The 17,857-nt window shown below is 35.2% G+C and overlaps 1 protein-coding gene and 1 long non-coding RNA gene across 2 annotated transcripts; both read left to right on the top strand.

The window, feature by feature from the left end:
- The first annotated feature begins 4,876 nt into the window (after window positions 1-4,876).
- LOC148764761 (uncharacterized) lies at window positions 4,877-6,788 on the top strand. Its single transcript, XR_016024150.1, has 3 exons — window positions 4,877-5,001; window positions 5,649-5,732; window positions 6,590-6,788. It is a non-coding gene; the product is annotated as an uncharacterized LOC148764761 (long non-coding RNA).
- A 5,509-nt stretch (window positions 6,789-12,297) lies between these two features.
- On the top strand, window positions 12,298-17,436 carry EOL1 (ETO1-like 1). Its single transcript, XM_018123866.2, has 5 exons — window positions 12,298-13,426; window positions 13,520-15,232; window positions 15,621-15,912; window positions 16,620-16,929; window positions 17,011-17,436. Exons 1-5 carry the CDS (start codon window positions 13,296-13,298, stop codon window positions 17,229-17,231), a joined length of 2,667 nt encoding a protein of 888 aa, XP_017979355.2. The 5' UTR covers window positions 12,298-13,295; the 3' UTR covers window positions 17,232-17,436.
- Window positions 17,437-17,857: the final 421 nt, after the last annotated feature.

Genomic DNA, 17,857 nt, shown 5'->3' with positions numbered 1-17,857 from the left:
TCTGCTCACAGTAAAGTGGGTCCGCTATTGCTTCATGATGAACATGTTTTGCCTTTCAAACTAGTTGCATTTCATAAAGCTACCAAAGTCAGGCTTGCTTTTCTCTCTTCAAATTAGTTACGGGATTAGGGAACCCAAGAGGGGATGCGCGTGCCAAGCCAAGGGAAAGGAGAAAGGGTTTTTGTTGTCCCCTGGGAGCATAGGCTGTTGGCAATGTGATCGCGGCCCAGCAGGTCAACTTCAGGTTGGGGCTTGTCTTGTCATTGAATTTGGATATGATATGAGTAATGAGACTATGTCTTTGTAGTCTATGGAATGTCCAGCCGCACCGAAACAAATATCAGATCTAATTTATACCAATACCCCGACAATTATCAAGGTTTTTTTGATAATTGATATATTATAAAATTTTAAAAATTAATATTTAATGCATTAATAATATATAAATTACTAAATCATAACATCTCATTAATGAAGTTTTTAAATCATAGTATCTTATTATTTTGAGTGAAGTATCACGATTTGGTGAACTAATTATGCTATATACAATGTCGATGTATTAAATATTTTTTTCAAAATTTTAAGGTTAAGCTCGGTAAAAAGAGGAAGGAAGCAAACAAAGAGATTCTTTCTTTCTTTCCTTTGGTTAAAGGGAAAATATTTAGTGAAAGAATAATAAATGAATTTTTACTTTTTTCTTTTTTTTTTCAAAATCTAATCATTTTCAATTAAAAAGAATACACTTTTTTGCTTAAGTTAATCATTTAATTACAAAATTCACACATATTCTATTTTTCATCTTTCACACCAAAAATAAGAAAAAACAATAATTTTTCTTCCTAAATGATATAACCAATTAAGGATGTTAATGAGTACCTTTATTATAATCGGGTACCTTATATTACTTTACTCAATTAAATAAGATTAAAGTTTCTCATAATTGAATAGTAAAACTACTACTCATCACGAGTTCAAATAAAAATTCGATAAAAAAATTGAAACTTTTATTTTCAAAATGACTACATCCGACTTATTTAATGATAGCGACATATACTCTCAATAAAATCAAATTAAACAATGTTATGATCAATTTTGTATTTTTAAATTAACTTTTTCATTAATAATTTTACCATGAAATAGAATAGGCTCTCAATAAAATCAAGTTAATTAATATTACGCTCTATCTTATATTATAAAGTGTTTTTTAATGGATGATTTTATTACTAATTAACAATAAATTTATTTGTTTTACTAGTATTGTTTTTTTTTTTAATATTATTCTTTGCTTTTAACATAATTTAATTGAAAACTTTCGTATCGATTAAGACAATAATCCAAATTAACCAAATAATTTTCACAAAAAGCCGTGACGAAGCGTGGGCATAAAGAAAGATGGAGGGACGAATGTTAAGTAGTTACAAGTTTTGACTAAAATAATGGTGTAAATTCAATTAGCACGGGCAGGAGGTGAGAGGGATTATCACTTGATAGAGACAGTATGTGGTTAATGGGATGTGGGCTGGCTTCGGACCTGGGAGTCATCCCCCGCCTGACCAAAATGAGTTGGTTCCAGGCCAGGCTAGGCTCCCAGCAGCATTTGTCAAATACACTTGGGTCATTTCACATGGTATTTTCCCCCGAGATTTTAAAGGCGAAAACACCGCCACTTGCTGCTGTTGTGTATTTTCGTAAAAGAGGACCATGTGCATGTCCTAGTTTTTCATAATATTCTATTTTCTAAGCTCAAATGAGGGAAAGTCTTGGATGTAATCCACTCACACGTCTTCTTCACACTTTCTTCCAATCGCATGTTGAGCACGTGGATCCAGTGGGCCCTCAAATCATGACTCTAATGAACAAAATCTACCTCCCCCCCCCCCCCCTCGGTGTTCCATTTCTCAATATTATCTTTTTTATTTTAAAATTCTCCCCAACAAAAACACATAAAAAATCAAACTAAATATATTCATCTTTTTTGAACAAATAATGTTATTTTGTTCCAAATTTAGATAGACTAAGGTAGAATATTTTAGAAAAATCTCTAAATTATTTAAATATTTTTCAAATAAGTTTTTATTATTTTATTTTTATTTTGAGTCAAGTAAATTTATGTAACAAAGCATTGATTTTTTTTTTTTTTGAAAAGGGAGAAATGCTATTAATTTCTAATCATTCGTGGGAAAAAAACCTCCAACAAATCGTAAAACAACAAATTCATGATTTCTCTAGGAGGAGAGTCATAAGAAACAAAATTAACATCTACATGAAAACTAATATTAGCCATGCAATCCGTCACTACATTTCCTTCTCTATAGATATGGGAAATCTGCACTGACCATTCACCTCTATCATTCAACGTATAACTTCAATTAAGTTAGAATTAGCACAAGGATGGGGTAAGGTATTAAATATTGCTTAAGCAACTATTTTATTATCAACTTATAACTAAACCTTACGGAAGCCTTTGTCCCAGGCCAACTAGAGCCCTAGATATACCCCCCAAAGCTCAACTCTGTTGGACGAGGAAGTACCCAACTCGGTGACAAATCCACCTCTCCAATGTCCACAATGGTCTTTAATGATGCCACCAGTAGAAGCCAACCCTATATTGCCTACAAGCCCTATCTATATTCAAGGTCACCCATTTAGTAGTTAGGCATTGCCATTCTATCAGTGTCTCCTTCTTAAATGGCCTTTGTGAAGTAGTCAATTGAGTCAAGTTATAGATCATGCTTTACATACTTTTGATGAGATTTAACTTGCTGCCAATTGGAATTTGCTTGCTTTCAAAAACAATTAGGTTATACCACTTCCAAATGTACCAGCAAACAACACCAAACTAAGTCCACCATGACACCTCATAAACTCTGAGCCAGAACTTTTTCAAATTAAAGAGCAACCATTCCACTAAAGGGTAATCGAAGAACTTTCCTAAATCCTATTGAGGTAATATTCTCTTCCAAACTTCCTATGCTTGTGAGTAGTCAAGAAGCATATGTAAGCGTGATTCCTCCCCTCCATTACATAAAGGACAAGATGATGAGAAAGACAAGTGCCTCCTCAAGTGTTTAGCATTTGTTAGTACTTTCTTATGCATGCACTAAACTAGGAACATACGGATTCTTTGTGGACCAGATCACTTCCAAGCTTTATCCCATTCACAACTTGGTTGACCATAATAACTTCGCTTTCTATGTTACAGACTCGCAGCATATTATATGTTAAAGCCACTGTAAACTTACTTGAAATCGAAGGGGCCTAAGAAGGCAGATTCGACTTGACATGCAACATGGGAGGCATAACAATTGTGATTTTGTTCACCAACTCTTCTAGTAAAACTACAGCAAGCTTTGCCGCATTCCAACTTCTATCCGCTAACAAAAATTCCCTTATACAACATTTATCATCCGCAATTTTGTGAGAGGGAGGCATTGAATCCATAAGAGCAAAAATTTCAAACCAAATATCCTTCCAAAACCAAGCCAATAAACCATCACCTAAAGCCCATCAAATATTGCTCATAAAGAGAGCCATGCCTTACTCAATGAATACTACAAGGAAGAAGCACTAGGTTGCAATATTGAGTTAGGTCTCCTATCTATATTGAAACCATATTCTCTGTGGAGAATTCTAACCCATAATGCACGAGGTCGAGCAACCATTTGCCATAGTAATTTCATCATGAAAGCCTCATTCATCAGATGAAGTTTTTTCACTCCCAAACCTCTTTAATCTTTTGGCCTACAAACTATAATCCATTTGACTAAATGCACTTTTCTATTATTATGATCTCTACCCCAAAGAAAATTTCTATAAGGTTGTTTTATTCTATTATAACACTCAGTTGGAATTGTCGTCGTCTGTATCACATAATAAAGAATTGTGGATAACACTGACTTCGCCAAAGTAAGTCTCCTAGTAAAAGATAGCAAAGTTGCTTTCCAACCACTAAGTTTGCTACCAACTTTATCCTCCAAGTACTTAAAGGTAGCAACTCATTTCCTACCTATAAACAAGGGTACTCCAAGGTATTTGCCCATATTGTCAAGATACTGAAAACTAGAGCAAGCTTTGGGGGTCCTCAATAACAATCAAAGAGACATTATTTGTCAAGTCCGACCTTTATAAAATACTTTCCATGTCATTCATATGATTGACAATATGCTTGCATACTTGGAGAGCCCCGAAAGAAAAATCGTTAAAAGACGACAATGTACCAAATGGTACAATTAAGTCAATTTACGCCTCGAACTAGATCAAATAGAGAATTTAAAATGAAATTAAGAATATTAAAGTCCCAGAATGGTTTAATATGGTGATTTGGAGTTCGAGGATCAATTTGGAGTCAAATCAAAATTTTTACTGTCTAGGGGCAAAATGGTCATTTGCCACCTAGGGACACAATGGGAATTTTTAGAAAAGAATTTTTTTTGGCCCCATTTGACTTATTGGAGTATAATTTGAGGGTTTGGCAGTGAAAAAGTTTAATTTCGATGGTTTCTAGAGTGTAGGGGCAAAATCGTAATTTTGCCACCCGCGGACAAAATTTGAGATTTTGAGAGAATTTAGATCAAATTTGACAAATTGGAGAATGGTATGAGTATAAGGGATGAAAATATGTCTATGGGCAATTTTTCAAGTTTTGGGGTAAAAATGTAATTTTTGACTTTTATGGGGATAAAAGTGTAAATTTCAAAAATTACTCCACCAAGACTTTGGATAAGTCTGAGAATTTTATCTAAACTATGGATATATGGGACAAGTGTATGGTGAAAATTTTGAAACAAATGGATGGCTAGAATTTAAGGAATTAATAAAATATTAAAAAAATAAATAAAATAATATTATATTATTTTAGCCTTTAAAAAGGTAAAAATTCCAGAATTCTCATCTTCTTCAGCCGTCCAAACCAGGGGAGAAAAGGGGGAAAAAAAAAAATAAGAACCCTACCTGAAAATTTGAGAAAAATCAAGAGAAATCAAGAAATCAAGCATTAAAAAGGTAAATTTCATTGATTTTCCTTGTGTTTTCACTACCCATGCATTTTTTTCTCATTTCCATGCAAAATTAGAAAGTGGGTATGGACACCCATGCTGGCCAAACCTCCATGGATGAGTTTTGAGCTTGATTTTTGGTTGATTTTAATTGAATTAAGTGTTTTAGTTAAGTTATATTGAAATATAGCAAAAATAAGCTAGAGTTATAATTTTCTCCCATTGAAACCCATTATGCCGAATTTTTTAGGGGAATATTGGCTGCTGATCTTGATGTTTATTTGAGGAATTATGATGAATAATGATGAATTATGAGCCTAGAAAAATAATGAGAATTTTCGGAGTAAAAATATAAATTTTTACCCACTAGGGGTATTTTCGTAATTTGCTATCGGGACTGATAATTTGCACCACACTAAGGGACATTAAGTCAATTTGGGTGCAACTGAGGTATAGAAACTGAAAAAAATTAATTTGGAGTTTAAACGGACACGTATATCGATTTATCGGGTAAAATATCGAAATAGGCTAACACTGCGTTTAGGCAAAAATTTAGACATTTTTGCATTCCATATCAAGTATTAGTAGTCTAAATTAGTTTAATTTCAATTTAGTACCAATGTGGTGAATTTCTCGATTTTGTATTGTGTCAAGGTGGTGAGTCTTCCGATAAAGGTAAGGGAATTGCACCCGAGGACCAATAGTCTGAGTATTTCAAAAATCTCCACTCTAGACACAGTGAGTAACCTTACCATCATTTTAATTATCTAAAGTATGTTTTTATTTGATTTTGGTGAATTTTATGAAAATGAGTTCAAATGGTAAATTTTTATGTTTTGTCAACAAAATGAGTTTAAATGAAAATATTTTATAAATTGTCTTGAAACGAAATAACGATTTTGAAAATAGAGTAATTGGAGACCACTGATATGTTGTAAATTTAAAATTAAATTAATGGCTTATGTTATTGTATTGGCATGACTGGTTGGGCTGTGTTTTTTATGAATTGTATGAATTGCTTTATTTTACCTTTGCAGGTTGGGTAGTAATATATTAGCCCTGTCATGGTGTCAAAATTTTATTGTGTGGTGGGTTTGACCTGCTGCAGTGCGCTGAGTTCTGTGGACTAGCCTATTAGAGGGGCACAGAATCTTGTTATATTTTTACCTCAGTTGGAAAGGCGAGTAGGGTAACTCCCGAGGTATAACTTTAAAGTTCACTTCACGCCAAACCACCACGTGAAGGGGAACTCGGCCAACGCCAAGGAATGACTATGTTTTCAAAATAAAAACATGACTTTCTAATAGCCTTGGCGGACTCAGTTGGGATAGCCATCGGCCAAGGTATCCCAGATAACTGAGTATGATAATAATTTTTGGCATGAGCCAAGCTTTTTAAAAAATTCATAAGCCATACTGATTACTTGCTTTAAATAAATTGATTTCATTTGGTTGAAATAAGTTGAAAGATGATAAATCACAGTTTGGTGAAATATTTTAATAGTCTCCCTTTACTCAACTTTAGATATTTTGAGTGATGTTTGTTTACTCACTGGGATTTTATAATCTCACTACCCTCATTTTCACCCATTTCAGGCTCAGAATAGATTGTAGATAACTGATATCAGCGAGGATTACAGTTAAACTTGTCACATCCAAAGACTGTAGGTTCATTTCTTTTTATACTTTTGGTCATTCGTGGGCCCACGTGTCACTGTAAATTAAATTTTATACTTTGGTTATCTGTATTACGGTATGTAAGAATTTATTTTGCTTTTACGCTATAAAAATTATTTATGCAGTGTTCTTAAAATTTCGTTTTATGTGAAAATTAAATATTTTATTTAATATTTTAATTTTATTATAACAATCATAATTCCATTTTAAACGAATGTTTTAGACATCCAAAATTATTTTTGATTATGAAATATGTGTTTTCCACTTACATACTATATTTTTAGATGATTTTGAGATTTTTGGGATAAATGACCAAAATACCCCTGTGAGACGAAAATTATTATTTTATTTGTTTAAGTTGGAAATAGTTTAAAATCTTTTAGAATGTGGTATTTGGAAACGGTTACCCACAGGGGAAATGAGAAGCTGATATTAAAGCCTTGCGGGGTTTCGGTTGACATTCCGGGTAATGAATGTCGATCGAGACGTCGCGACGGTTGTCACGGGCTCGATGGGAGTTCCGGGTCGTGACATTATTTGAACAATAGAAAATAGATTTTGACACACTAACCTTTTTGCTTGAGCAAGCATAGAAATCGTCTAAAACTCCTCTGATAATCTCCATTTGTGAGATAAAAGCCTTCGCAAAACAGATAAGGTTATCAGCGAAAAATAAGTGGGACAAAAGAGGACATTGTCTATCCAACTTGATTGGTTTCCATAAACCTTGTTTTACAGCCCTGTTGATTGCGTGCGACAATCTTTCAATACATAGTACAAAGAGATATGGGGAGAGCGGGTCACCTTGCATTACTTCTTTAAAAAAATAAAATGCTTTTGATAGAGGGCTGTTCTAGAGGATTTGAGATTTGGTGCTTGCCTAGTTTTGAACCAGAATATTAATAAGCATATTTGGAATCCCTGCATTTATAAAGGTGTCATGAACAAACTCCCACTGAACCCTATCATATGCCTTCTCTAAATTAATTTTCAACATTATCCAACCCACCTTACCTTTCTTCCTTTAGAATGAGTGCAATGTTTTATAGGCTATTATAATATTATCAATAATTAACCTCCTTGGTATGAAACTAGCTTACGTATCAGAAAACAAAGGTGGCATCACTGGCTTTAACTTATTAGTTATTACCTTTATTAAAGTTTTAAAAATTACAAGTAATAGGCTAATAGGTCAGTATTGAGATATGAGTTTTAGAGAAGATACCTTAGGAATTAGAACAATTAAGAATCGACGTAGTTCATCCCCGATTCGTCCACCTTGGAAAACATCCTGCACATATCGTACTATACTTAGTCCACTGCACACCACTGATTCTAGAAAAATAAGTCATTTAATTCATCAATTCCTAGAGCTTTTAGCAACTACATCTCGAACAGTGCATCGTGAACCTTATTTTCACATACCAGCTTAACCAAGCAATCATAATCATCATGAGAAAGACTAGGAAATTGACCTTTAATTGGATATACTAGAAGGTGTTCCACATCTTTAGAATATAGATATTTAAAAAAGTCAATTGCATGATTCGTAATTGCATCCTGCCCATCAAGCCAGTTACCATTCCCATCTTTGAAGTATCTTCGCTTTATTCCTTCTTCGAATCATTCTAAGGTGGAAATTTTTGGTGTTTTTGTCCCTAAAATTGAGCCAATCCGATCTACTTTTCACTTCCAAAATATTTTTTCCTGTTGTTGCACCAACTTGTAATCCTTCCTCAGCTTTAACTTCAATTTGCTTAGATAATTCGAATGGCAAATCTCTAGTGCTTTTTCTATGCCCACAATTCTTGCAAGAATTCTTTTCTTTCTCTGAATTATACTTTCATAGACCTCCTTACTCCACCAATGAGCCTTCTAGTGAATTTAGTCAAAGTTGAATGAATGTCATGAGAAGAGTCCCAAGCTTGCTTAACAAAATTTCCAAACTTAAAGTGAGTGATTTAAGCTGCTTGAAATTGAAAATTGGGACTTGCGCTAACTATCCTGCAATCCTCAATAGAAATTAGTAAAGGTCTATGGTCAGATTTAACTCGAGGCAGGTGTTGAACAAAAGCCTAACGAAATTAAACCTTTCATGCTCTATTACAAATCATTCTGTCAATCCTTTCAGAGGCCAAACCTCTTTTTCATGTGTACTTAAGTCTTTTGAAGCCAAGATCGAGTAGCCCACATTTAGTAACAAAATTCTAGAACAAACGACAAGGTTTACTACCACTCTATGAGCCACCAACTTTCTCATGAGCAAAAAGAAAAGAGTTGAAATCTCCTGTCATATGCCACGACGATCAAATGAAACAGCAAATAATGATAGTTCAGCCCATAGAGCACGAGGAACTCTGTAATCTGGATGACCATAGATCGTTGTCAAAAACCAAACACATCCATTCTAATGCCTAACTACAAGATGAAGACACTGAGGATGATTACAGACCACCGAAATCTATATATTGTCCTTCCATAACCCTTAAATGCCTCTTGAAAATCTAGATGCCTCTACCTTATGTGATCTCTCGAACTTCAGTGAACTTATTTCCTTGTCCATCGTAATTCCACTTATTCTTGGTTCCACTAGAATCAAAATAGAAAAGCTATATATTTGACAAAAGTCATTCAATACACCTTTAAAGGCATAATCGCCAACACCCTGACAATTCCAAACTAGCAACTTCAAATCGATAAAAGTAATAGTAAAAAGAAAAAGCTCATGATGCCTTGTTATTACTCTCAAACACCATGTTGGCTGAACTTGAGGCATTAGACATAGGAGCCTAAACTAACATTGAGTTTTTATTCTCCAAAATTTGAGAAGCAATTCTCACTTGTTAGGAAAAGACATTGCTCTTTGATCGACCTTTTTCCTTGAGAAACGTCCTTTGTAAAGCCACTAAAACTTTTTTGTTTGAGATGTGAGTGTTAACCCTTGACAAAGAAATACCTACATTCATTTTAGCCGAGACTAGGTCCCTTACATGATAATAATCCTTACTATCCACATTATTAACAAGATATGTCTTATCTACTATTACCACCATAAAGTGCTTTGTCGTATCTAGAGTAATAGGTGTGATTGCTAATTTATCAACCTGCACGTCATTCAACTGATTTTGAAATAATTGCACATTTATAAAAGCTTTAGCCTTCATACCAGAGGTAGCGTCATGGTCACATAGAGATATTTCCTTTGCTAAAGCATCTGGTAGACGGGTCGCTATTGCCCTTAAGTCATTATCTTTCCTTTGAGGGACCATCTTTTGGCCTTTAAGTCCATCGTACCACACGTCCCTATTATTACCTTCTTTCACAAAGTACTCGGCATCTCTGTCAGATTTTATGGTTTACTTCTAGGCCACCATGAGATGTACCTTCACATTGCACAGTATCCCCACCATTGATCACACTACTATCTAAGACATTAAACCTTGAGCTTGAGCTTGTTGAACCGTTATCATTTATCATTTCCCGAGCTTTACCTCTAGCATCCGTCCCACATTGCTTTCTTCGAGTCACCAGCATCCAGGGTCCATAAGGGCTGTCTTCATCTTCCTCTTCTGACATCATATTATCAAATTGCTTTTTAGAATTAGACTTTTCCACTTGTTTTGTGTAGACTTCCTTGGTGTGTCCATACATCCCATATGAGAAACAAATTCATGGCAGCCATTTATAGTCGATTCTTTAAATAGTATCATTAAAGATGAATCGAGGTAGCAAAGGTTTTGGTAAGTCCAATTGTACTGCAACCCTTGCAAATTTGCCTTTTTTACCTACAGTGGTATTATAATATATTTTAATCATTATACCAATCAAAGAGATCATTTTTCTGAGGATTGCCTTATGATACATGTGCAAAGGCATCTCTAGAAATCTCACCCATGTAGCCATTATTGTAAGCTCGTGAATTTCCCAAATGTATGAAGAGGTCCATGAATGAACAATTAAGTAATACCCCATTATGAGCCAAAGGTCATCCAACAGCGCCCTCAGATAACCTTCCAACTTTTCAAATCTAACTAGATACTTGTTCTCATCTAGATCAACAATGGTATATCTACCAACCGGCTTCCATATAACAAGGACCTTTTCATTGAGAGTTTTGTATAACAGAGGATGACTAAGCATTCGCATAATGATCGACTCTCTTATTTCTTCGATGGTACTTTTTGAATACATTCAGAAACCCTAACATATGGGATACCTTTAATTGAACTCATCTGGATATGATCAGAGTTTGAAACATCCAAACCATTCAACCAGTCTACATCATCGTCATCCAAAAAATTGTTTTCCTGCTGATCATTAGTTTTAGACCCAAGCCCTTCACCATCTAAACTTAATAAAACATCCCTAAAGGAAGGATTGTTATGCATTATCATTAGATCTTTGTTAGGTGAAGACTGCCTAAATCTACCTTTTTTGTAGAACGATCATCAAGAATGGTCAGGTTAACGTTTTTTTGTTGAAAAGTTGTTGACACAAGAGCTGCCATTCCCAAACCCTACACCTTTTTAAACATTAATTAATTATTGTTAGTTAGATATCACTTGTCATTTATATCACATAGTGTTAACATGGTATGTTGACATGCCATAGTATATTCTAACATAACATATTGATGTGACATAACCACATAATTATATATCATTTTTACCATCTACATCAATGTCATGTTAACGTCACATAAATATAAAATGATAAATAACATTTTGTTTAATAATAATTAGTCAACCATTGGTTATAAAGATCTATTTGACATAAAATAGAAGTATATAAATTTGATTAAATGCAATAAAAGAATAATAACTTATTTAATTTTTTAAAAATATTTTAAATTTTTTTTAACATATTCTATCATAGATTAATTATTTACAAATAACACGAATATGTTACAAAATTATATACATTAATTTTGTAAGTAATAAGTTCTCCTATTGAATACTTTAATATTTACATTATAAAATAATTAAATCAAATAAAAAATATTAAAATGTTTCAATTGTTTCTGGTTAAGATAATAGTTATAATAAGTTTTTATAATGAATATTAATATTGTAAATTTGATATTAATAGCATATTAAATAAAAAATATTTTTCTAAAATAATTCAAATTAAATTTTTATAAACATACGTTAAGTAGAATTGGTAAAGAGAATTATGAATGATTGGTCCCATTAACCTACTTACAAGTTACGAGTTCACGAAAGAAGAAAAAGAATAAAAAAAATGATGTTGAGGATAAGGCAATTGAAAATGGCTGTTGTGTATTAAGGGCTTTTGACTATGTACCGCGTGGGCCCAAGTTATTAGTGGATCTGTCACAAAGAGAAAAGAAGTAAATAAATCAATTATTTATTGCTTCCGATATGAGCAATATATACAGGAAGTTCTCCTTTTTCATAAGTAATATACTTAAATCTCCACGGACTATAATTCAAAGGACCCCATCTGGCCAAGACAATTATTGATGCAAACAAGACAATTATTACTTTAATCACTATTTCCATAATTCTTCACCACACGATGTCGTATTAGCCACTTGTTTGACCCAAATCCTCATCAGTTCATCTACTTGTTCTTTTTTTTTTTTTTGTTATTATTAACTCATTTAATTATCTCTCTGAGATTCTGATTGGCCTCTCTCTCTTCTTCTCTATTTCTTTTCTTTGTTTTTATTTTATTGATTTATGGGTTTGAGGTTTTTTCTTGTTTGTACTTCCAACAAACAGTAGCTGCAATCTTTCTGGTCTCCAACGCAAGGAAAGTGAGCGAGAAAAGAAAAAGGGAAAAAAAAATAATCTTTCCCTTTTACCAAACAAAAGAAACGTTACAAAAAGCATAGGAACGTGGGAACTCAGGATTATTTTCCCATTTGGATTCCCTCTTCAAACTTTGATCTCCCTCTGCCTCAGCTCAGCTTTTCTTCAAAATTTCAAAAACCCAAAATCTAACTCTCTGTCTCTCTCTCCCACTTGCTCTCATACGAGTGTGTTTGGGAAGGTGTTTTGGCTTTATTGTGAACGCCTATAATGTGGGTTTGGTTGCCTTTGAGGTAAAGATCTTCGGTTACTGTTGGTGGGTAATTGGTAGTTTCTTATTTTATTTCTTTTTATTTTTATAATAATTTTCTTTTAAAGAGACCTTTTTTTTTTTTTGTGTTTGAAAACCAAGCACTAGTCCTAGTTGATATTTTTTTTTTTGTGGAATAGGATCCGCGAGGAAAATATGTTTTTTTTTTTTTACAGTGAAATGAACCCTTTTTTGTATTATATTGGTGTACATTCTAGGATGTACCAGCTTGTTGAGAGATGCCCATATTGAAAACATAGTGAACGATTGTTTGTTTCTGGTGTTTTGTTTGCTTGTATTAAATGTTTATAATAGAAATATTGTTGCTTGGTGAGGTTGGAAGGGATTCTTAGCTGAATAGGGTTAGTGTGATTATTGACAAGAAGGGAACCATTCTGCCTTGTGTTTTTGTGTTTCCCCTTTCTTTCTTTTTTTCAAAATTTTTTCTTGGTGTGTTTTTTGAGTTCGGGAAAGGGAGAGAGAGAGAAGACCCCATTAGGCTATTGTGGAGATCTGGGACTTGTTTAATCTGTTATGCCCAATGAGGACTTTCTTTCCCTCTGATTCATGTAAAGAATCACAGCTCAATGCTATCAATCCTCAGTCTTGGCTTCAAGTTGAAAGAGGGAAGCTTTCCAAATTTTCTTCTTCTCACACTACCTCTTCATCCATGTAAGTTTTTTTTTTTTTTCAATTTCTGAGTTTTTGCTAGTCTTCTTTTTCCTTTTTAATTGAATTGAGATTATTTTGGTATGATTGCTGTAGAGAATCATTTATCAAGGTTCCTGAGCCACCAGTAGTGCCATTCTTTAAGCCTATTGATTATGTCGAGGTTTTAGCTCAAATTCATGAAGAACTCGAGTCATGTTCTCCACAAGAGAGGTCGAATCTTTATTTATTACAATTTCAGATCTTTAGGGGCCTTGGGGAAACCAAATTGATGCGGAGAAGCCTCCGCTCTGCTTGGCAGAAGGCTGGCACTGTCCATGAGAGGCTTGTATTTGGGGCATGGTTAAAGTATGAGAAGCAAGGGGAAGAACTTATTGCTGACTTACTTGCGACTTGCAATAGATGTGCCCAAGAGTTTGGGCCAATAGATGTTGTTTCTCAGCATCCAATCAAGGTGAATGGGAGTTCCCAGGAGACTGCTGTGATGAATGGGGACCAGAGCCTGAAAAACGTGAACTTTAGAATTGGAGATGAGAAAATAGTTTGTGATAGGCAGAAAATTGCTTCCCTTTCAGCCCCATTTCATGCTATGCTTAATGGGTACTTCACTGAATCACTCTGTGAGGACATAGATCTATCTGAAAACAATATCTCTCCACTGGGTATGAGGACAATTGGTGAGTTCAGCATGACAGGCACTTTGAGTGAAGTCCCTCCTGATCTTTTGTTGGAAATATTAGTTTTTGCAAACAAGTTTTGTTGTGAAAGACTCAAAGATGATTGTGATAGGAAACTTGCATCTTTGGTTTGCACCAAAGATGATGCTGTGGAGCTCATGGAATATGCCATTGAAGAAAATTCCCCTGTCCTTGCTGCATCATGTTTGCAAGTTTTTCTGCATGAACTGCCTGATTGTTTGAATGATGAACAGGTGGCAGAAATATTTAGCCATGCTGATAGACAACAGAGATCAATCATTGTTGGGCAGGCCTCATTTTCACTGTATTGTTTATTAAGTGAAGTGGCTATGAACCTTGATCCTCGATCTGATAAAACTGTTTGTTTCTTGGAACAATTGATTGAATCTGCTGAAACTGACAGGCAGAGACTGTTAGCTTTTCATCAGTTGGGATGTGTAAGGCTTCTGAGGAAAGAGTATGATGAAGCTGAAAGGCTTTTTGAGGCAGCTGTAAGTTTAGGTCATGTTTATTCTATTGCAGGTTTGGCTAGACTGAGCTACATTAAGGGTCATAAACTTTGGTCTTATGAGAAGCTCAGCTCTGTGATTTCTTCTGTTAACCCACTGGGATGGATGTATCAGGAAAGGTCACTATACTGTGAAGGTGATAAGAGGTGGGAAGACCTTGAGAAAGCAACTGAGCTGGACCCTACTCTTACCTATCCCTACATGTATCGGGCTGCTTCCCTAATGATGAAACAGAACGTTCAAGTTGCTCTTGCTGAGATCAACCGGGTTCTTGGGTTTAAACTTGCTTTAGAATGCTTGGAACTCCGGTTTTGTCTTTATTTGGCTATTGAGGATTACAAAGCAGCCATACGTGATGTTCAGGCAATTCTAACACTTTCCCCAGATTACAGAATGTTTGAGGGACGGGTGGCAGCATCCCAGCTCCGTACACTTGTGCGTGAGCATGTTGACAATTGGACAACAGCAGATTGTTGGATGCAGTTATATGATCGGTGGTCGTCTGTTGACGATATCGGATCTCTCTCTGTAATCTACCAGATGCTTGAATCTGGTGGGGCAAAAGGTGTTTTATACTTCAGACAGTCATTGCTTCTCCTCAGGTATGCACAGACTTCGAATCTTTTATGGGCCTTCTGACATAAGTTCTGAAGTTTTAAAGGGGTCAACCTGCACCCTTTTACCCCTTTTAAGCATTTGAAACCAAGTTTATAGTTTTTAATTCACATAAATGCGTGCTTATTTTATGTATGTCAGAACCTTGTAGTGTTTATACCATGCTGAGTAATTTCAGAACAGATGAATTGACAAATGGGTCTGCTCTCATATTTCTTTTATAGCATCCATTGTCTTCCCCATCTACCCCACAACCATGTATACTTACCCCCCCCCCCCCCCCCCCCCCCCTCCCTTGCTTTGTTTTCCCCCTCTTTTATAGTTAATTCTCTCTTTTATATGACTTTTAAGAATTTTGTGCCATCACTTGATCAGATTAAATTGTCCTGATGCGGCTATGCGAAGTTTGGAATTAGCTCGTCAACATGCATCCAGTGAACATGAACGCCTGGTTTATGAGGGATGGATCTTATATGATACTGGTCACTGTGAGGAAGGGCTTCGAAAAGCAGAAGAGTCTATCAAAATTAAGAGATCCTTTGAGGCCTTCTTCCTTAAAGCCTACGCATTGGCTGACTCTAGTCTAGATCTATCTTGTTCTTCAACAGTTATTTCACTGCTTGAAAATGCCTTGAAATGCCCCTCAGATAATCTCCGGAAAGGTCAGGTAAGGTTTCCTTTGCCCGACCTTTTTTATTAGAAAATCTTCTCTATGTCACTGCAGTTTCTTCCAGAGTGTACAACCATAACTTTTGTGTGTCCCCCGTCAAGTAGTTGCATCACTTCCAAAAAGCATTTCATAATTTTTACTTTGAAATGGAGAGATTCTCATAAGTCTACTCTCCTTTGTACTTGGCTTTTTGAACTTCATTTATTTGTTTGTTTGCTTCTTGGGTCATAGGTTTGCTTAGACTCAGTGATTCAACATTTGAAGAGCGTGAAGACTCTTTGTTTACTATTGCAGACTGGTTCTAAATTATGCAGAATATTTTTGAGTGAATGCTTTTGCTTAGGCTGGATTGGTCATATAATTAGATTCAGTCTTCAATTATTCCTAAAAGGGCCAATTTGGAAAATGCAAAAAATTCTAAATGGCACAATATGAATCTGGTCAAATCCTAGGCTGATGTTTACTGTTTGTGCATTACAATATAGTGCGGTAAATATCATATCTAATTTCTGGCAGTTTTTAAAGGGAAGTACTACTTTTGAATTTGGTTGTGTTTGCTCTAGTGATGCAACATGGCTACCAAATCTCTGAAGATACTATACTTGTGCTTCCATGATTTTAATTTTGGTGTTAGAAAACATAGAAGGCAGGACATTTGGGCTTTCAGCATTATCTGATCTTTGTTTGAGCTCCGTATTTTCCAGGCTCTTAACAATCTTGGAAGTGTGTATGTTGATTGTGGGAAATTAGACTCAGCAGCTGATTGCTACATTAATGCCCTTAAGATCCGACACACTAGAGCCCATCAAGGCCTTGCACGTGTCCATTTTCTCAGAAACGATAAGGCTGCAGCATACGAGGAAATGACTAAACTGATTGAAAAGGCTAAAAATAATGCATCCGCCTATGAGAAGAGGTCTGAGTACTGTGACCGTGACCTTACAAAGGCAGATCTGGAGATGGTCACTCGATTGGATCCACTTCGGGTGTATCCTTACCGTTATCGGGCTGCAGGTCAGATCATATTTTGTTTTTGTTAATATAGTGCTAATTAAAATTTTCACTTAGCTGAAAGCAAAGGCTGTGTTGGAACAGTGTTAATGGATAGTTACAAGGAGAAGGAAGCCATCGCTGAACTGTCAAAGGCTATAGCATTTAAAGCAGATCTTCACCTCCTACACCTACGGGCGGCCTTCCATGAGCATGTTGGTGATGTCTTGGGTGCGCTCCGAGATTGTCGAGCTGCTCTCTCCGTAGACCCAAACCATCAAGAAATGTTGGAACTACACAGCCGTGTAAACAGCCATGAACCTTAAAAACTTACTTTTTTTCTATTTTGGGTTAAAAATGTAAAAGAAAGAAAAAAAGAAGAAGGAAATTATAACTTAAAAAAAACAAGGAAAGAGATTTTGAATTGTATCATCACCGTGTATACTAGCGAGTGTGTGCTTGTAGCATCCGTGTTTCCTTTGTAATTTATATCCTGTAAGAATTTTGTTAATGAAATTTGTTCAAGGCTTACTTCCTCTTGCCCTCCCACATTGGCACTTTCTTTTTTCGTTTTCCTTCTTTGAAAGAAACAACTGCTGCCGGCATCGTCTTGTAGTTATCGTAACCTCTTCAATAAAATTTCATTCAGTGGGCAAAGGCCAAATGCGCAATATCCGAATTTAGGAATTTGTTTGCAATGATTTCTCCTCGAATGGCAACGGCAACTCCAAAGTGGTGTAATGAAACCCCCATTCTATTTGCTTTGCTGACTGCAATGATGTGCTGACAGTTGTCGGTCATACAAACGGACTGATATCCAGGTAATATCTCTATTCTTCACTCACCTAGCTCGTCTCTTCCAAAACAGAAATTCCCATAAACTAGCTTTGATATAACAATGCATAATTTTAATAATTTTTATATAAACAACAATAGCAAATACTATAATTTA

This window comes from Theobroma cacao, chromosome 1 (assembly GCF_053813885.1).
Source record: "Theobroma cacao isolate CCN51 chromosome 1, ASM5381388v1, whole genome shotgun sequence".
Classification (NCBI taxonomy): Eukaryota; Viridiplantae; Streptophyta; class Magnoliopsida; order Malvales; family Malvaceae; genus Theobroma; species Theobroma cacao.
This window is presented reverse-complemented; position numbering and strand designations above follow the sequence as displayed.